Raw genomic sequence first — 22,210 nt, 5'->3', positions numbered from 1 at the left:
CAACCTCTGGGAATGAAAAAACTGTATTCTGTGATAAAACAAACTGTATTTTTCCCAAAAAAAAGTGTATTTCATAATAAAATGCTTGGTGCACTCGCTCATCGCGGCGCTCAAGCTGCATGCAAGCTAAAATGCGCACTGCTCTTGCAGATGAAAACGAAAATATTGAATCATGTGTACATGTATATCTCACCCTAGTTTTTAACAAAATGATTTTAAGATAAAACAAGTTACCTAAAATTACATTGATCTAATAACCATATTTGTGTACATTTTGTGAAATAGAGACATATAGAGATGATTTTTCTCAATAAATTACGATTTTGCACAAAAAAACACACATATTTTTTAAAGAAAAAACGTACTGCCTTATTTTGGTTGCAATAATGTACTAAATACGCCTAAAACGTGCTGGTAGGCAGGTCTGCCTTCATGCATGAATACAAGGTTACACCCTATCTCCCTTTGTGCTCACACTCAGCCCTTTATACTCGGTATAAAACATAAATTTCACTCTTTAACTGCATGTACATACATGTATACATGTATGTATGTATGTACATGTATGTACATGTATGTATGTATGTACATGTATGTATGTATGTATGTACATGTAAGTAAAGTACTGTTCAAGGAGTCAACATGTACATTTCCCTGTAAACTACTGCTCCTTTTATCTCAATTATGATACCATTTCAAAGGACTGTTTCATTTTGTTCAGACAAGTGCTCTCAATGTAGAGAGATTTCCTGACCTTTAATTTGAAGGCACGGACCTACATACCTGTATGTACATGATATGTGTAGTTAGCACACCTTTCCCTTTTCATAGCTTCCACGTAAAACACTTCAGTACAGTACATGTACATCACCTTTACTATTTCTGTACACTTTTCTCCATAACCAGACAGCAAAGCCATTTCCCCATATGTAAACATGTAGTTCAGTTCCTGGTAGAGGTTAATTTTTTGTATTTTGTGTATTTTTTTTTTGGGGGGGGGCACAAACGAGTTTGTTATGCTGATTCAACAGGGAGTAGAAAACCATCACACAAAATGTTCAAATGGCCCTTTCACCTTACTCTGACTGGATCTGTCGAATGTATAAAAGGGAGAAAGTAAGAGGGTAAAACAATTTTTATGGATTTTTTATTAATCTAAAATATTTTTTTATGTAAAAAGGTATGAAAATCTATAAATCAAGCAAATGCAGAAACAAACGTTTTTCTACAAAAAGATATCAAAATCATCATCATTCTTGGCAAGGACAGTTGAATCCAAGAAATGTTATTTGTATTTTATTCAAACATTGTTGCCCAACATGGTTCTGGGCATTCATTTTCACAAAATTGTATATTACTTTCGATTGACAGTACAAAGATTAGTTAAGATACATGTACATTCACTGAAAATATTGGTCCACATACAACGTACCAAATGGCTATGAAATTGGCTGTGATATTTTTTTTAGAGCACTTAGCAATGAGCTTTAATAATAAAAAAAAATACCACTTATCATAGACCAAATTCTTATCTACTACTTTAACTGGTTTCTAGAAAGTCATAATTCATCAGCTTAGGATCAACAGAGGGGATCAACTTCCTTCTGAAATTTTGTACTAATTTCATATAATAAAGAGAAAAAAACCCAAGAACAAGAGTACTTTCACCTGTGAAGTGACAAAATAAAATTTTCGAATTCTGTCATTTGTTTAAAAAATCTCCTTCACAGACTAAGACAGATGGAAGATTTTGTGTGCAATTTACAGTGTGGGCCCTGCACACTATAACTACATGTACTTGCAGTCATTCGGCAGGTCCTCAAAAGGAGCTTAAAGGACGAGTCCACCCCAACAAAAACTTGATTTGAATAAAAATAGAAAAATCCAACAAGCATGATAACGCTGAAAATTTCATAAAAATCGGATGTAAAATAAGAAAGTTAGGAATAAAGTTTTGCTTCATTTCGCAAAACAGTTATGCACACTGGTCGGTATGCAAATGAGGGAACTGATGACATTCACTCACTCACTATTTCTTTTGTATTTTATTATATGAAATATTTTGGTTTTCTCGTCATTGTCATGTGAAACGAAGTTTCATTCCTCCCTGAACCTGTGGAATTCCATTATCTTAACATTTTGTGGTTCAGGCAAGGAGGGAGGTCCCAAATGTCAAATTCATAAAAAATTGAAATATTGCATAATTCAAACAATAAAAAACAAAAGAAATAGTGAGTGACATCATCGACTCTCTCATTTGAATATAACTGACTCGTTCATATAACTATTTTGTGAAAAATAAGCGAAAATTTGAAATGTCATAACGTTCTCATTTTACATGTACATGTACATCCGATTTTGATGAAATTTTCAGCATTGTGCTTGTCTGATTTTTTTCTCTATTGATTCAAATCAACATTTTTCTGAGGTGGACTTGACCTTTAATGTATTCCAGTGATAATCATGACTAGAAAGGTTTTGCATGTTCAATGAGCTGGGTGCTGACCAAAACACCCATTTTAATTTGGTATTTTGGTAATTGCTGCTCTAAAATTCATCAAATTTCATAATTTTGGTATTGTGAAAAGGAAGAATCATTCTTTCAGGTCATGAATCTTACCTTAGATTTTAAGGTAAGATTCAGGATATTTATCGGCCGATGCAAGTATTTTTTAAAATCTAATTAGCAATGCTCATGAATATTGTCGCCCTCTATACGCATCTTGCAGCTACATGTAGGCTATGATAACAAAGACGGCAAGACGGCGACAATAACAGACTGAGTAAGCGCTCTTCTACTTCTGTTTACAAATATTATTTAAAAATATGACTCTATAGTGCCAAAAGGGTCCAAATAGTATTGAAGCCCATTTACATAAGTTTGGGGCTTTGGGCTCAAAACCCTAAAGAAAATGACTATTTTGAGCAACATTATTGTTGGCAAAATACTTTGTGCGTGTTGAGCAATTGCATCCCGTCCCTGGCTCTCGTGGAGATTAAGGACATCAGTGATATGACATTAATCTTCAAGAGCCTCCTGTCTACCACCCCCTCCCCCCCATTCACGATGCACAATCATTCACTGTGGCCGTGCACCAAAGTCAAGGGCCAACAGTATAGTCAAGTATTATATTATCGGAAACTATCATGATTCCGGATGCACATATTACTGTGTACGAAAACGATTCTGTATCATAAGACTTCCGCAGTTTAATTTCAGAGAGCAGTACATGGAACGAGATTGCAAAAACAAGTCGAAAAAAAAATCATACCTTATTTATCACTACAATGAGAGAAAATGCTTAGAATATCATAAAACATCGTTTTGCATTAACAATTGATATCTTTTCTGACGGAAAAAATGGGCCTGGTTTGCCGAATTTCAATTTCATCTGCGTCTTCAACGAATGTTGAGGTGTGGCGTATTGTGGGTGATCGTCGACAGCTCGACTCAAGTCTCAAGTTATACCATGCGCAAGGTTTAGGCCTACTGTGAGTATTGCTGTTGATGAGCGTCACAATACGAAAGGGCATAATTTATTGGAAAGAGTCATGGAACATGCACGGAACATGCATGTAGCCTACCAAGAAAAAAATAATAATAAAATTAGCAAACACAAATTTATTACTGTACCAACATCTGCTCAAATTCTATATGAAAAAGCAAACAAAAAGTATTTCACTCATGATATGAATATAAAACTTTATGATGAAAAAAAATCATACTAATTCTTTCTTAGGTCATTTGTTAATCATGAATATCTTCCTTCACCTGCGCGGAATCATGATGTATTTGTCATGCACAATTTTTTTTTGTGGAGGGGTACAGTATGCGGCGTGGAAACTTGCAAGTGCGATGCAAAGAAAACCCTGCTGGCCTTGGTAAATATCAAATATTATTACCATACTCATAATTGTCATGATATTTTCAGAGAGTTCCATATGCACCCCCATCAAAGATTGTTGAGACTTCTGGTTCATTCACTTCAGATTTTTCTATCATTTTTTTACTGTTGCTTACCTTAGTTGGGACTTGAACTCACCTCAATTTACCTGCAGTAAAGACCTTTCCTGCTATGCTAGCGAGAAGCGCCGATACCAGAAGGGGTATTTTTAACGATTATCAGCCATAGTTTGACTAGTCTCGACTCACAGACCCTTTACTGACTAAATAAACCAATGTCTATTGACAATTACACGCACTAGATCCTGCTCAAAATTTGACAGAACAAAGCAATAATAATTATTTTGGTACCAGGCATCATGACCATATTATTTCCAATCCCCCATCATAATTATGTATGTTCTGTATAGACTATAGACTATAGTGCTAGATCTACATGTGTAGATGGGGGTGCATACATTACAATGTAATATGGAACTCTTACCTATTTTGAATAGCAAGTGTGAATTTGTCTCGATTGTTATTTCCTCTAACGTTAATTGTCATTTTCAAAGCACTGAAATAGAGCAAGGAAGGTGTCCGGCAATAGGATACTATACCCCATCGACACACAGATAAACCACCATCGCGCTGCCATACAGTGCCGCACCAGCCAGCGGCCAGCTCACCGACATGACCGACGTGGCTGCTGTCGACGCCGTGCGTGGCTCAGCAGAATAAATAAACACATCATGAGATGTACTGCTAATTGAAATACATATATATCTTACACATCAGGAGCGAGACAAAACTTACCACGAGCCGATATCCAGGGCAAAAGCTGCTAACTCAACACGTTTAATTTACAGGATAAAATCTGAGGCTTACAGTCTTGTCTTGTGCAGAGCTATTCTGTATTGTTATCAATCACGAAATCACGCGCATGCGCGCGCACGTTCTAGAGCGAGAGGGAGCGAGCTGAGTGATGCAGAAACGTTGCATTCTTTTAATTTTGCTGTGCTACGCTATTGGCTCCTCCCTTGATGCAGTCTCTTCTGGAGTCTGAATTAAAAAAGTGGCTCACTAAAAATGAACCTGGGAAATGAACAGACCTAACAAATTCCTACTTAGGCATTCTACGGGAATAAAGTTTTCTTCTTTTTTTTAATACCAGGCCCGAGGCCTGAGGGGGTTCAGTGGGACCCCCCTCACCCCCACGGTCTTTATTGGGTCCCCCGGGTTGGGGCCTAGCCTATCAAAGTTAATAGCATCGCAATTTGCTTCAGGGTAATTTTCACTAGTATTTTAACACAAAACTTTTTATCCATTCTCGGCACTATTGTTTATCATTTATTTGATGTCCTGCTTTCAGCATATACATTGCTATAGGTACATGTACATGTAGTATATGAGAACCTCCATCTCACAGAAATTTCAAATAATATTTTGATAATGAAATTCAACTTTCAATTTTGAACAATGATATTCTGGAGGTAAACACACAAAAAAATTATCACTTTTTTATTTCAAATTTAGTTTAAATATAACTTGGGTCACTTTTCTCCGTATCAGGGCCTATACAATGGAAATAATTATGTACTTTTTTTTAAAGAAAATGGAATTTCGACAAATACCTTATTTTGTAGCCATGTAGTAGTTATGATCATTTACCATGAAAAATTATGAAATATATAGTATTTTACAAGCTATGAAACAAAAAAAAAATGTTATATTATCCCAAACATGCATTTTTATAGAAAAGATGAAAATATTTTTTATTTAATTTATTTCATTTCCATTAAAAAACGAATCAGGAAAATACAGTTTGGTCTAAAAGAATTAAGTCAATGCAATAAACAATATAATATGCGTCATCATTACACTTGAAATAAATAGCATTATTACAAAAAAGAATGACACTAAAATAAGATATGCATATAGGCCGATATTTTGTGAAAATGGAGAGGCTCGCTAAAAAGCAACGGCTTTTTAAAATCATTTGATAATCATTATTGAATCATTTTATTCAAGAGGAAATCATTTTAACACTGAGTGATGGATTTCACAATGGTGAATACAATACCAAGCATGACTCTTGTCGATTCACCACTATCCGAAATTGGTTGGCCGTATGTAATGACAGATTGAGCGCGTGTCGGCACACTCCTCCCATAATAATCAGCTGTCGTCAATGTGTCAATGCAAACCAAAACTTATCACAAAAAGTTGATATTTTGTTCATAATTATCTTCCATTCCGGCAGATCCAAAGGAAAAGTTAGAAGGCCTATTCCTGAATTATAAAAGCTGAGTTTGAGATTTCGTAATAGGCTGATGCATTTTCCAGTTTATCATATTTTTTTCATTTCAGGCATTTCTAAAGCATGCCGTTTTTATATGCATGCAGTATAGGCACATACAATCGAATGTTATGACCCCTCTGAATAAAGTAATAGAAAATAAAATGTCTCTCTATATCATTTTGGCTAAGAAGCATTCAAATAGGATTCATGCCTTAATTTTATACGCATCAATATATGCTAAGAATATAGGCTTATTGTCCTATACTTGCCGATTTATTTTATCAATCATCATCATCGGTATATGAGAGCCAAGATTTCAATAGACTAATTCACTAAACACGTTTAATGCACAAGATCTACATCATATTGAATTTGAATCATGTGAATAGGGTCATCATGGTCATTCATAGGCCTTGATAATGTTGCTATTGCGCTTGGCGGAACTACCCCTGAGATAAGTGTATTCTTCGATTTGAACATGAACCTATATAGCCCGTGGCCATGGAATTCAGGGCTTTACTTGGCAAAAAGTGAAAGGCAAAAAGGAAAAGTGCTATTATGATTTATTCATCCCACTGACATTGATGCAGCCAAAGCCCCAAGGAAAGTAATTTATAGCTCATACGCCTGAATATGAATATATCTTACAGTGGTGCAAGTTCGTGCAACATTAGAGGGACTGCTAGTGTGATTGATGCCCTGTTACCATAGCAAGTGAGTAAAATGGAAAGAAATAAAGTGGACAGGAAAAATAGAAGCTTAATTTGATTAAAAGACCAAAGAAGACACAGACGCCGAGGAAGATGGAGGGCGCATTTTTAGATCACAGTTTAGCCCCGGGCCTTCTGATTTTCCTATCTGATGAATATATGTCTTTTAACGGATTTTTAAAATTGATTATCCTGTAATGAGGGATAGATAACTAGGGTATTACCCACCTGCATATTCGGGTGCATTGAAACAACCCCTCATTTAATATTGATAGATTTTCAAAGAAGTATATTTGAGAAAATTAACGCAGCAAATAAAACAGGGGGATACAGAAAATGCATTACAGGATCTCGTAATCATTGTGAATTTTCGATTAGCAAACTACAGTTGGCGCTATTGCAATATACCTGATTTTGAAAGAATGATTACCACCATTTTATATCTCGCACAATATTATCACCATTGGTGACGATCTACAACGTGCAGAGGGTGGGGGACCAGGGTGATGGGTAGATCCCCCCCCAAAAAAAAAATCATTAAAACATCAAGAAAAAAAAGAAGACATCGAAAGGCAATGAAAAGGATAAGGGTTACATACAGAATTATTGGGAATATTATGTTACTATTCTATTGCAATCTGTCACAGATTGATGGACTGACAATTTAAAAATGTTCTGATTTTAGGTCTAAATCGAAAAAAAAATGAAAGTCAGCTCGCATCGAATCGGTGAGTTATCGGATTGTGTAATATCACTTGGTCTACTTATCAGTTTGTCCATCTTCACATAGTCTAAACTCATTTCGTCTAATATCCTAAAATGCCTAACTCCCACTATATATCCAATTCGTCTAATGAACAGTTAGGCTGAAATCATTTAATCTTATTTCCATTTGTTCTAATTTTCATTTCGTCCAATTGTCATATGGTCCAATGACCGTTTGGTCCAATTTACACTTAGTCTGATTTCCATTTAGTCTAATTTCCACTTGATCTGATATATGATTGGTCTAATGACCACTTGGTCTAATAATCAAATGGTATATTGACCAGTTGGGCTACTTTAATCGTCAATTGGTCTTACTCTTCATTTCGTCTAATTGTCATATAGTCTAATGATCGTTTGATCTAATAAACACTTGGTCTAATGTCCATTTAGTAATATAAAATCATTCATTATGATTCATTTAATCTGAAATTAAAGGTCAATCCACCCCGGAAAAATGTTGAATCGAATAGAGAAAAATCATACAAGCATAATACTGAAAATTTGATCAAAATTGGATGTAAAATAAGAAGGTTATGACATTTTTAAGTTTTGCTTATTTTTCACAAAACAGTTTTTGCACAACTGAGTGGCATGCAAATGAGAGAGTCGATGATGTCCATCACTCACCATTTCTTTTGTTTTTCTGTAGTCTGAATTATACAATATTTTAATTTTTACCCATTTGCCATCACAGACCAAACTAGCTGATCCATAAAATGTTATAACATTGGTAATGTCACATGTTCAGAGAAGAATAAAACTTGGTCTCACAGGACAATGATGAGAAAATTAGAATAATTCATATTTCATGTAATAAAATACAAAAGAAATAGTGGGTGAGTGATGTCATCAGTCTTCTCATTTGCATACCGACCACGATGTGCATAAACTGTTTCATGAAATTATGCGAAAGTTTAAAATGCCATAACTTTCTTATTTTACATCCGATTTTGTTGAAATTTTCAGTGTTATGCTAGTTAGATTTTTCTCTTTATATTCAAACCAACTCGTTATTGGGGTGGACTTGTTCTCTAACAAATAATGGTCTTGGATAAATGAATACACCACGCATCAGTAAATACATATTGCCAGGATCAGAGGCGTCGATCCTGGGGGGGGGGGCAGGGGGGCAATCGCCCCACCAATGGAAATATTGGGGGGCAAACATATCATTTCCCCCCCCAATAATTCCGGATATGCATTAAAAAAACAAGATTGTAATGTTCAGCAAGCGAGATGGTGATGCACAACTCGTTCTTTATTTAAAATCGTGCTCAAAATGTCCGCTTTTCAGATTGGAATGTAAAATTTTCAGCTCGCGCTTCGCGCTCTCATCATTTCTGAAGCAAAAACCCATACACTTTTCATCATAGGTGAATGTAATGTCCCATTTTCAGTTCTAAGCCTCAAAAGAACTCCTGCTTCGATTTGCAATCATCTTTTCTTGGATATTTATCTTGTTCTTCATCAAAAACGTCCATTAAACTGTCATTTTCTTTCAGATCGAAATATCAAAATTTTCAGCTCGCGCTTCGCGCTCGCATTAATTTGTTGGTGAGATACGTGTCTGTGTCTCATGAGTCATATATGTATATATTTATATATATATATATATATATATAAACACACACCCATATGTGTGTATATATATATATGTGTGTGTGTGTGTGTGAGCATGTGTGGGTGGGTGTTTTGTACGATCGAGCGCCTTTGGATTTTGCCCCCCAATCTGAAAAATGGATCGACGCCCCTGGCCAGGATCCGGGAAGAAGGGGGAGGGGTAGAGCCGGAGCAGGGCTGTTGGCGGGCGCAACATCTCCGTGAAGGACTACCGATGGCGAGATAGTAGTCGCTCATCGAATGAACTATTATAATCAAATGTAATTCTTATAATTAGGCCTATATCAATTATATCTATGATGCTGAAAATTATGTCATACTCATAATCATTACATCACAAATCAGAATGACCGGATTATGAAGAAATGGCCTGGAGTGGAAAACATGCAAAGCAATATTACAATTCTACAGTGTTGAGGCTCAAAAGTGAAAAAAGAAACACACAGTCAACATGAATAAACTGTATGTATGATGACCTAATGGGAACTGCCCAACAAACCACTATCCCAAATGGAAACTAGACAAATTAGAAATTAGACCAAGTGGCATGTAGACGAAATGAATGTGACGGCGTGCACAGTGCATATTACTGTTTTCACAGATTAAAATTTAATAGGTCCTAACATGGTTATCAGATTTTGCAGAATTTTGTATCATTTTATTAATCATTATGTCACTGGGGATCCTTTTATCCATATTATACTGACCTGAATGATGAATATACTTCCCTTAACCCCCCCCCCCCCGTCTCCCCCCTCTCTCTTCCTCCCTCTCCCTATCTGTCGGTTAGTCTGTTTCCCCCTCTCTTTCCATCTATCTGTCGCGTTTATCTCACGATTCTGAGATCAAAGGAAAAAAAAATCAGCCAACCCCGGACCCACCCACCTTCTCATACCTCAACACAATTCTTTCATACATTTAAACAAAATATACTTCTCTATCTCCACCCCCCCCCTCCTCCATCCACGTATGCAATAACAAAACAAAGTCAAAATGAAAAAAAAATCGATGTCCGATAGCAGAATTTATTAATTTTGTTTATACAAAATGCAAGTATAAAAAAATAGATCATTACTCCGGAAAGCATTCCACATTTACGTAACCCCACAAACTTCAACGCAGCAATCTTTTATAGAATATAAGCCAATAAAAATTATACCTACACTGTATCCAGACAGAAAACATATATAACTATAGTTATCAATCTATGATGTGATATAAACATAATCTTGAAATACTGGTATATGTTCAAAGGAAGTAAATAAAGACTCAAAGGGAGAAAGAAGAAACGAATTAAATGAGAGGGATGCTTTCGGAAACAAGAACTACACTCTTGAAAATCCTTGGTCATATTGACCCGAAAATTACTCCGCTGGGCCCATACTTGGTCAGTCCCGGTTCAAACACTACCCGGAATAAGGTCCGATGTGACACGAGAAGGGTCACATAGGACCAAGAACAATAATTGGTCACATCGAACGGAGTGTGTACTGCCCCCATGCAGCAGAGTGGCTTTCCGTGTCAAATCTCACCGAGTCCCGGGGGGGGGGGGCCACTTCCATTCACGAGTGGATACCATGCGCGACCATGGGGTCTCAAAAAGCACCCTAAACACGTAATTCCCATATTCTGAAAATGCACCCCTTAACAAGTATTGGCGTGTGAAACCATACCCTTAACAAGTATTGGAAACAAAACGATACTCTTGGCAAATATTCCCAGAAATGAACCCCTAAACAAGTACAGGAATGTTTTATTGTTACGGGTCCTTCGGTCGTCGGCTTTACCTTATTTGGTTTAGTACGACCCCACCTTCTACACCTCGCGCAAATCGGACTCTAAACACGAAGTGTTGGGACAAAAAGGACATCCTTTATAAAACATTTTAATTTTGTTTTATCATCCCCGCAAATTCGACCCTTAACACGTAATTTTCCTAGCGAAATAGATACCCTTTTTTCATTATTTTTGTGTTTTTGACACCCTTATCACGTTACGTACGTAACGTGCCCTATCGTGAAAAAGACATCCTTTTTACGTCTTTTTTTGGTCGCGCATGGTATCCACTCGTCAATGTAAGTGGCCCCCAGGGCACCGAGTTAAATATCTTGATATTGGGAATAGAACAGAATAGAGGGAAGGCACTAGATAATAAAGAATGTATGTATAGACTGGTAGAAATGATACAAGGGAACAAAATCATTCATTTTGCCATCCCTGGTGGAGCGAATTTAAGGCACTCCATTACGCAGGGCAACCTTGATAAGATCCTCGTAACATTCGGCGACACCGGGCTCGTGCTCGTAGTTACACACGCAGTTGGTTTCTCGGTTGCAGCAAGGAATGAGGTCGAAATTGAAGTGATCCAGGACGGGAACTCCCTTCACGAGCTCTGTGTTGTGCTGGTTGACGGCTTCCTTGACCATGAGAAGGACATCTTCGTATCCGCAAGGTCCAAGAGGGAAGGCTTCACCGGGGTCCTTCTCGAGGTCGAAGAGCAGTGGGGGGTTGTGCTCTGTTACGCACTCACCTTCACACACGTCACACTCGAAGTAGTCTTCCAGAGGGAACCCGCTGTCGCACTTCGCACCAAGTTCCACCAGGCTGCTTTCCCCTTGGGTCCTGAAGTGTGCCTTGTACTTTCCGACGCGGACGGCCATCATGGTATCTTTGCAGTAGTAGAAGAAGTTTTCATGGGGAGATGCAGAACCATCCAGAAGAACATCCTTGATACTCTTGCCGTCGTAGATACGGTCTGTTGGTAGCTCTGTACCGCCAAGATCGGCAGCAGTTGCGATGACATCCATGGATGTTACCAGCTCGTGCGAGACACCAGGGGTAATGGTTCCAGGCCAGTAGACGATGTAAGGGATACGGTGTCCTCCTTCCCATGATTGAGACTTACCACCTGAAATTTCAAAGGGGAATTCATGTTTTAGCTGTCTCCTGCTTTATCATGTTTATTGTAGGAAGTCTTTGATACTAGATTGCCAAAACTCTGATATGTGCAAGAATGGGGGAAATCTCCGGCGGAATCGTCTCATGAAAAGCCGTATCGATATTGTTACATGTTCAACAGGGATATAACCCGACAATATCCCATATTCAAAGAAAACAGGCCTAAACAACTGATTTACGAACTTACTACGTGTGGCAAAGATCTATGGCTGATCGCCCAAAGGACCCCCTTTGTTTGAAAACTAAACAGTGTCAAAAATCTGTACCGAAGGGTATAGGCCCTACTGAATTTCGTATATCATAATGCAAGGAACGTCAATTGCTCACCTCTGAATACATTGGCGTTACCACCTTCCCCACAGTACTCGCGATGTGGACCGTGGTCAGAGATGAAGAAGACGACGGTGTTGTCATCGATGCCGTTGTCGACAAGAGTTGTGACGATCTGCTCGACAGCTTGGTCCATTTCACGGAGATTATCTCCATAGCGTCCTGTCCCAAGGAGAAATATTATGGCTCGTAACATTTAAATCTCTACTTCACTTTCACTGGCTACGATCAATGTTCGATGGTCATTTTCTGTGCGGAATCCTGACACTTCAAGTAAGATATTCGTACTAGTCTTCCACAGCCATCATCTACAGTACCACCTACAGCATGAATATTCATTTTAAATGATAAACTTTCTTTCATGTCTCCATTGTGATACGTATTAATATTTCCAAGCACTATACTAGACTATCGATTTACGAATGAAAAGAAATTATTTTATTAAGAACGGGTAAGCAAAGAAAAGGAAAAACTGTGATAGAAATGCAAGTGATAGAAATGCAAAGAAAAAAAGGAAAAAATGTTGGAATACTCCTTACCTCGACGTGAGGTGCATGCGAAGTCATCACTGGAGAAGAGACTGGTGTGCATGTGGGCGAAGGCAACGTACATGAAGAATGGATTGTTGATGTTGTCTTCAATGAAACCAATGGTATCATCACGGATGAGCTGAGTGAGTCCCTTGTGTTGGAATGGTTGAGCCACTGAGGTTGCGTTGTAATAGAGGAAACAAGCGTTAGGATCGGGAAAGTCTTGGTGAAGCTGTAAAGAATATATTAATGGAATTGGGAAATGAAAACAGGGACTCAGACCTTTCTTTTTTACGGAAACTAAGTGCCATTGTATGGAAGCTTAAAAGTGCCACCCAGATGTTCATATAATCATCTCGTCATGTCTACATCTCTTAGGGAAAAGGATGATATGACGAGATCTCGGATCTTGTCATGTTTACATCATGTAGGAGATATGATCAGATGACAAGATGTTAGATCTCGTCATGTCTACATCTTGTAGAAGAGATGATGAGATGACGAGATCTTAGATCTCGTAATGTCTACATCTTGTAGAAGAGATGATCAGATGACAAGATCTTAGATCTCATCATGTCTACATCTTTTAAAAGAGATGATGAGATGACGAGATCTTAGATATCGTCATGTCTACATCTTGTAGAAGAGATGATCAGATGACAAGATCTGTGATCTCGTCATGTCTACAATGAGAAGAGATGATCAGATGGCAAGATCTCGGATCCAAGATCTTTTCATCTCATCATTTCTGATCATTTCTTCTACAAGATGTAGACGTCTGATGAGATCAGAGGTCTTGCCATCTGATCATCTCTTTTATAAGATGGCGAGATCACAAATCTTGTTATCTGTTTATTTCTTCTACAAGATGTAGACATGATGAGATCAGGGATCTTGTCATCTGATCATCTCTTTTATAAGATGTAGACATGATGAGATCACAGATCTTGTCATCTGATCATCTCTCACACGGGATGTAGACATGATGAGATCTAAGATCTTGTCATCTGATCACCTCTCCCTCATGATGTAAACATGACGAGATCCGAGATCTCGTCATCTCATGACGAGATGAACATTATGGTCGCAATTTTAAGCTTCCATACGATTGAGTTTTAGAGATGGCGAGATAATTTATCGCCCCAAGTCGGCATAGCAACATGGTGTCAACTTGTCAAGATACGTACGATATCTCGCCAAGTCGACATACCAAATTGGATTTCGACACGGTTTGATAATTCTCGTCAGGTCGACATACAAAAAGGTGTATGTCAGCTTGGAGAGATAGGCCTACGTCGACATAGAACTATTTGAATATCTACAAATATCTACTAGTTGATATAGTCGGCTTGGCGAGATAAATTATTTCGCAATCTTTCCAAGTTGATTGAAGTTTAAGTACGTTCTTATATTATTCTTCCTACTTGCCTTACCCCTATCCCCCTCCGATATGGAGCCACCTCTCGTAATCGGTTTCGGTGTTCTTTCAGAGAGAAACAAGGCGTTCATTCTAGATGTGGGCCTATAAATTTGCAGCTTACATATTAATATTAATTCAGTTCGGGAGAACAGATGGTTTATCGAAGCTGTCAATGTATGACTGTATCTGGGTGGCCAGGATGTGATACACTCTTAAACTTTTAAATCGTTAAACATGAATGGCAAACCTTTGTTTACTTGATTATTGTCTCATTTTCGTCAACTCAAAATCACGGCTCATGCTTTCGAATCCGACAAGAATTCGACATTGATAAAAGAAAAATGATTAAAAAAATGATGCGAAATCTTCATGTTGTTTAAACAATTTACCCCAGTATCATCACATCGCCAGCTGTTGCCGAAGGGAAGGTTGTGACCGACAAAATCGAAGCCGTGATTGTAGGGAAGATGAGCGCCATCATCGCTTGTGTTTTGGTTGATTCCTAAAAAAAAAGAAATATGTAATAAATAAATCACGTAGAAAATGTTTGAAATATGTGTAGCTCTGCATGGCATATATGGGACAGGGTCTCGAAGCCACGCCCCATCAAAGTCCCACGACCAAAGAAGGAAGTTCAAAATATATTTCCAAAACTTATTTAAAAAAAGCTTTTCATAATTAAAAGCGTTAAAATTTTAGCTTTCTAGCGACTTTTTATTTAGAAATTTTGATCCATAATTGCATAAACCATGTTTGGCACTTAAATACGTTTGTTTCAGTATGCAAAAGATGTAAATAAAAAAGAGGCTAAGTCTCAAGGGGGGGGGGGTGCTGCCGTCTACCAGAACAATACTATTGATAAAATGCTGTTGTTTCCTTTCAGGTGAGATTCTGAAGTGTTTATGACGAGTATTCGTTCCTTATTTCTTCTATAATAGCTTGACAAATAAATAGAAAGATAAAGAAAAATAAAGAAAAGCAATTACACGGTTTCACAAGTGTTAACTGTATCAAAATATTTCTTTCTTATCAGAACTATACGCCACTTTGTAAATATTGTTGCATTGTGGGGTAGATTTGTGAGAAAGTAATAACCCCCCCCTCCCCAAAGAGAGAGAGGGGGTGGTTAATAATACAATCGTTCCTTTCAGGCCCCAGTTTGGAAGCGTCGTAAAAAGTTGTTCCGGACGGTGTGGAGGGGGGTGGGGTACTATGACTGTGCTTTTAAATATGTTGAACTACAAAGGATCAATATAAACTCTGAAAAGGTCTGGCGGGTGGAGGATATGTAAACGTACTATGTTTTGCCATTTTTCGACTTTGCTATGCTTCACTTACCAAGATGCCATTTTCCAACCATGCCAGTGGTGTATCCAGCCTGCTTCATTGCTTCGGCAATGGTCACTTCGTATTCAGGGAGACCAGTTACTGTCCAAGGTAGGAAAATACGCTCCTCCCCGTAGACACCGGTTCGAATAGGTAGACGACCTGAAAACGAAATAAGAACAATAATACGTATTGAGCTTTGATCCGGGGCGCGATTTCAGAAGGGGTCGGGCACTGAAACATGAAAGGTTTTTAGTAGGAAATTTTTACTGTTGAGGAAAGTTGTCGTAAATGGAAAGATTCTAGTGCTTTTGTCACTATCCCCCAAATTCTAATTATTGTTATTATTATTATCATTATTATTATTATAAAAATGATAATAATAATCATTATTATTATCATTATTGTTATTGCTATTATTCTCCTCCTTCCTCTTTTCGGAACTATGTCCTAATAATAATGGTTAAAATGCGATCACTACAAGTATAAAGTCCTTCATCGCTTACACATTTTTATTTGCAAAATGTTTGATTGTCAGTAAAGTTTTACTTTGAAAAGTCACAAATGTTTTCACAGGATTATTGTTTTCCTGTAACTGTAAGGGACCTAGATGTTGATGAAATCAGCGCTACTTGGGGGTTTGTTTTACTTCATATATAGGGTTTTATGAATTATGGTATCAGTATTTAAATGACATGCATTTGTCGGAAATAATGAGTCATATCGATCTCTGTGATGATTTTGAAGTTACGAATATCATTCTTGCCACTCATTGATAAATACGTCATTATCAATAAAAATATAGCAATGATCTCTTACCAGTATTACAAGGCTCGTATATTCTTGGTTTTTCACCTATTACGCGACATCATGTTGCATCATAAGATTATAGAAACTTTAAACCAATTAGGCAGAAGGGATAGAGTTGGTAATCCGAAATCAATGGAATTATATTACTTCACAATCCCATTATCCCGAGCAATCTCTTTACGTTTCTGAACCACGGTTGGTTTAAACTTCACGCCGCTGTAAATCGATCCAAAATAAAGGTGTGTCCTGAAAATAAGACGAAAAATCTTCACCTTTAACTTTAATTTTTCTTTGTCTGGAAAGATCATAACTGCCCCTCAGACTAAGACTTTTTTTGGTGAGGTCTATACGAGAGAGAGACTTTTGACACCCACCCCTCTTGATTGTAACGCCTTTATTTCGAAGTATGATAAAAAAGAAGTGCCCTGGTGATTTTGTTAACACAAACTTTCTTTGCTCAGTTGGTAGCGGCGTGGTAAGGGGCTTGAGTGGAGCACAAGTTTCAAAAGGATTAGTCGTGATTTGGAACTCACCCGTGACACTTATGCCTCCGAGCGTTAGCGTACCGAGGCAGAGGGGGCAGACTGCCCCCCCCCCCGACGAGTCACAACTGATCACTGGCCCGCTCCTTTGAACTTGAATACCCTTTTTTTTTGCTTGTCAATTTTTTTTTCTGGTACGAAATCCTTTATTTGTGGTTGATAAAGACCTTTTTTTTTTGTTTGTCAAAATTTTTTTGCGGACAAATTCCCCCCCTGTGGAAAATTCTAGTTACGCCAATGCCTCCGAGCAAGAAAAGTTTCATGTCTAAACTTATTCACTGCATTATGAAAGAGTAGTACAGATAAATGTATTGCGCGAGGTGCCACTGACATGGCCGGAAATCGAATCCCGGAATTTGATGTAGACTGCTCGGTTACAACACCTCTACACGCATACGAACATAATTATGTACCCACACATTGTTATTAAGGGTGCACCTCATTTTAATTATCTGTGACAAAGGAAAAGAAAAACGTTGGTATAGAAGGAGAGGAAGAGAATGAGATGGAGAGAAAGGGAAGAAATCGATAGATAAGAAGGAAAGGGGGAATGAGGTAGGCGCAAGAAAAAGAAGAACTACACTCTAAAAAATTTGAACTAGACAAATCAGCACTCCGAAGTGCAGTCACTATACACGCTCTTTAAGAGCTGAATTAGCACTTCATTTTTTAGAGTGTAGTTTCGCCATGGTTTATTTCCAATTCGTCTGATGCCAATTCGTCCAATTACCAACTCGTCTACTATCATTTGGTCTACCATCAGTTCGTCCACTCACCACATGGTCTACTTTTTCATTTAGTCTAATGCCATCCCGTCTAATAACCAGTTGGTGGTTCAATAGCCATTTAGTCGATATACCATTTGGCCGAATTAAACTAAAGTGCTAATTGTGCAAAATGAATGAAAAGAAAATGGGTATTAGACCGACTGGAAATGGTAATATATGAACTGGTGATTAGACGAAGTGATGATTGGATCAAATGGTTATTGAACCAAATGGTTGTTAGATGAAATGTTGATGGACGGAATGGCATTAGACTAAATGATGGTAGACCACGAGTTGGCAGTGGGTGAATTGGCAATTTATTCGCCTCTATCGAGTCATTAAAAAACCCATTTACCTGCGGTCGCTTCTTAAATAATTATTTAACTTCATGATTTGCATGAATGAATGAATGCCAAAAAATAAACCACGTTCAATTCAAAATGTTACCGAAGGATAAAAGGCAACCGAAAAAAATATACAAAATGAAAAAAAATACATTCCTTCGAATATCTTGCCCGATAATAGATTATTTTCTCTGTCCCCCCCCACACTCTTTTCATCCGATCGTGTCCACGTCCCCTTAGCTCTCCCCTTTCCCTCTTTGTCTTAATTTTTTATCCCAACTTCAAGTCAGGGTAGCTGTTTAAGGGTCTAAAAATCTGATTGACCTTTCCACAAAATTCTGTTGGAACATAATGGGTGATGTCCGACTGAAGTTTGCATTCATGATTCATGATGATGATGATGGTGGTGATGATGACGATGATCATGATGATGATCATGATTGAACATTTTTATTAGAAAATAGCCCAATCATGATTGAACATTTTTATTAGAAAATAGCCCAAACAGTTTTAAATGTATTTTGATCTTACCTGTAACTATGGCGGACCTGCTTGGAGTGCATACCGAGTCTCCAACATATCCGTTGGTGAACCTCATTCCCTGGTTGGCCAACTGATCGATGAAGCCTGGTTCCTGGGTGGGGTGACCATAGACGGACAGGTCACCGACTCCCATGTCATCAGCGATGAAGAGGATGACATTCGGCTGTGTCAACGCTTCTCTGTGCTGCCCAGTCTGTCCCAGAAGATGAAGGAGATCAGAGCCATCCCCGTTGCCACCAGCTTGAAGTTGAGCGAGCAAGGCTGCAAGGGCATCGGGGGATGGGCTGTCCTGACCTGCCGCCAGTCCAAGAACTACAAGAACACTTACAAGAATCATTCGCGCCATCTCGTTTCAACTTCTTCTTCCTCTATCGGGAGAATGCAACGATGTGATGAATCCAACCCCTTGAGAAGGGAGTTTTATGAAGTCCCATCAAAAGAAGAACCACTCGATAATCTCAAGCTCTACTAACCTCAACGCAATGGATCATTTAATGGATTGTCTGGTCATTTGTGAAGTAAATAACTTCGCTGGTCTTTTTTTAATCTGCTTATTTTGATTTAAAGGCCACTATGATTTCATGCAAAGTCCATTACGCAATCCAATTTATTGTCAGATAAAATTACATTTTCATCATAAACATGTTCACGAAGATGAGATTTTAAAAAAATCATCAATTTGATGTATTTTTTGCTTGAAATATATTTTTCAATCACAAGGCACTTATTTCTTTGGTAAAATAAAAAAAATTGCATTTGAATAAATCAATGAAAATTATGCAATAGTTATTCAAATTGAGTAGTATATGAATTTAAGACGAATTGTCAGATCATGTGAAATTCACACCTTTTGCATATACAAGTATGAAAGTGCATACGTTCTCGTAACTGAACCATAAGTTATATCATGTCTATAATTGTACCTTATTTACAAGAAAAATGCCTTAATGATATTGACATTTGCTTCCTTTTTTAATTTCTGCAAAAAAGAGAAGGGGTTTTGCGACATCCGGAATGACATTACATGTTTTCTTAAACGCCAATTTTTTAATAATAAAACATTGTCTTGTTAATACGATGTTATATCCGAGATATGTTTTTTTTATTGTCCCATTTCCCCAGAACTTCCAATGAGATGTTCGTCATAATTTCATGCATTTATACCTCAGTCACATTTGTTTTACGGCGACCGTACAGCGAGTCGAAAACAGCCGCTTTTGTAATATAGCTATTATAATAGGTGTTCTGAATGAAAATGAATAAAATGGCTGTTTTCGACTCGCCGTACGGCCGCCGTAGAGCAAATGTTACAGAGGTATAATCCTCGGCGAGTCGAAACCAGAAGTTTTATTTATTTTTATTCTAACAACCTGTGTATAGCTGGTACAAAAAAAATGTTAAAACAGCTGTTTTCGACTCGCCGAACGACCGCCGTAGAGTAAATGTGAACGAGGTATTAGGTATAAGTCAAATGTTATATTATCAAGTTCCCCCTCTTTAAGTATAAGAAATACGTGGGCGAGCGTCTTCAGTCTTTTCGGGATCAATAACAAAGGGGTCCATACAGGGGCGTCGATGCATTTTTCAGATGGGGGGGGGGGGCAAAATCATGAGTCAACGTTCCAAAGGCGCTCGATCGTACAAAACACCCACCCACACACACACACAGGTATGTATATATATATATATATATGACTCATGAGATACAGACACGAATCTCACCAACAGATAAATTGATAAATTTTTTTAGTATACTGACCATAAAACGGGAAAAGCGTACCTGTTTAGGACTGTAGTAACTCATGAGGATACATATCACACTAAACAGATAATGCGAGTGCCGAGAGCAAGCTGAAATTTCTTTGCATTCTGACCTGAAAGCTTGATATTGTAAGTATTTTTGGTAATAATGATTAAGATTGGTATCTAAAAGAACAATAGATGCAAATTTTGATATTTCGATCTGACAAAAAATTAGTTTAATGGACTTTTGATAAAAAAAGATATATATCCAACAAAAGATTATTGCAAATCGAAGCGGGAGCTTTTTTTGAGGTATAGAACTGAAAACGGGACATTCTATTCACCTATTTCATCATGAAAAATATGGGTTTTTGCTACAGGAATGAATGCGAGCGCGAAGCGCGAGCTGAAAATTTTTATATTCCAATCTGAAAAGCGGACATTTCGATTCATTTGTGTATCTCAATCTCGCTTGCTGAACATTACAATCTTATTTTATTTTTGCACATCCGGAATTATTGGGGGGCAAAACGATATGTTTGCCCCCCCAATATTTCCATTGGTGGGGCGATCGCCCCCCCCCCCAGGATCGACGCCTCTGGGTCCATACATCCGACATTTAGCGCGTTTATAGTAGAGTTCTGGATCACAGCTTAATCCAGAATCAATAGTCACTAATCAATAATCACTAAGTCTTCCACATAAGTGAACATGTCGCTTAAGTTTATTAAATCTTGGCGTGGGAGAGAGCCTTAAGGAGTTATTCGATTTCCAATATTAGATTGTTTTTTTCGGGGGGGGGGGGGTCGACTATACACAATGTCTGTACATGAGTGTTTGCATTATGATTATGAATCGAATTTGATTACAAAGGCCAATTTTTGTGTTGATTTATTGATATTTCTATTTAATTTGGTTGGTTTTCAAAACATTAATAAGGGGGTTAAGAAGGTGTACACCATAGAGCGACCCTCGTCTACGAAACTATGTTCTAAATTCAACCAATCCTGCATAAAAATCATTACAGAGATTCCGTAAAGATACATATTTCGAATTGGTCTGGAATGTAGCATTTTTTTTGGGGGGGGGGGGTCGATAAAAAGCCTTGTCAACGCTGTTTCTAACACATTAAACCATAAACAGACGAGTCATGTTTTTTTTTTTAATTCCTAAATGCCAGGCCCAATGACTTGACTATCGGAACATAGTCCAGTATAGAAATTTTTCATAACTGGAAAAGTTGTTCAGTACAAGGTTTTTTTTGTTGATTTGTGTTCTAGATGGGTATTGAAGTAAATTCAGCTTGGTTGCCACCTTGGCAACCTTGAGCAATTTTTTAATTAGCCTAATAGCATAATCATCTAATTAGCATATAATGATATGTAATATGCTACTTCTCTTAAACCAGAAAGATTGAAAACATAAATAATATCATTTCACTAAGAGGTCCTGTGACGAGGAATTGATTCATATCAACAATTTGAATATTTAAGATATGCAATTATCGTAATCAGCCTAATTAGCATAAAGAGCTAATTAGCATAAGTGTTATCTATACGTATTTGTGGATGTCTATCCAAAAAATACTCAATACATAGATAATGCATCCCTTTT

The 22,210-nt window shown here is 37.6% G+C and overlaps 2 protein-coding genes across 3 annotated transcripts in view; both read right to left on the bottom strand.

Moving 5' to 3' along the window:
• Positions 1 to 4,809, bottom strand: part of LOC121411889 (alpha-N-acetylgalactosaminide alpha-2,6-sialyltransferase 5-like) — a 38,633-nt gene extending 33,824 nt beyond the window's left edge. For both annotated transcript variants that reach the window (XM_041604780.1, XM_041604794.1), the window contains exon 1: positions 4,700 to 4,809. The gene's annotated coding sequence lies outside the window, so the exon portion shown is untranslated. The remainder of the gene's footprint in view (positions 1 to 4,699) is intronic.
• Positions 4,810 to 11,297: 6,488 nt separating this feature from the next.
• Positions 11,298 to 19,293, bottom strand: LOC121411879 (arylsulfatase-like). Its single transcript, XM_041604768.1, has 6 exons — positions 18,842 to 19,293; positions 15,860 to 16,009; positions 14,911 to 15,023; positions 13,111 to 13,333; positions 12,569 to 12,733; positions 11,298 to 12,191 (listed from the first exon to the last, which is right to left on the bottom strand). Exons 1-6 carry the CDS (start codon positions 19,197 to 19,199, stop codon positions 11,515 to 11,517), a joined length of 1,686 nt encoding a protein of 561 aa, XP_041460702.1. The 5' UTR covers positions 19,200 to 19,293; the 3' UTR covers positions 11,298 to 11,514.
• Positions 19,294 to 22,210: the final 2,917 nt, after the last annotated feature.

Source organism: Lytechinus variegatus, chromosome 1 (assembly GCF_018143015.1).
Source record: "Lytechinus variegatus isolate NC3 chromosome 1, Lvar_3.0, whole genome shotgun sequence".
NCBI lineage: Eukaryota > Metazoa > Echinodermata > Echinoidea > Temnopleuroida > Toxopneustidae > Lytechinus > Lytechinus variegatus.
The sequence above is the reverse complement of the archived record's forward strand: the minus strand, read 5'-3'. Positions and strand labels throughout refer to the sequence as shown.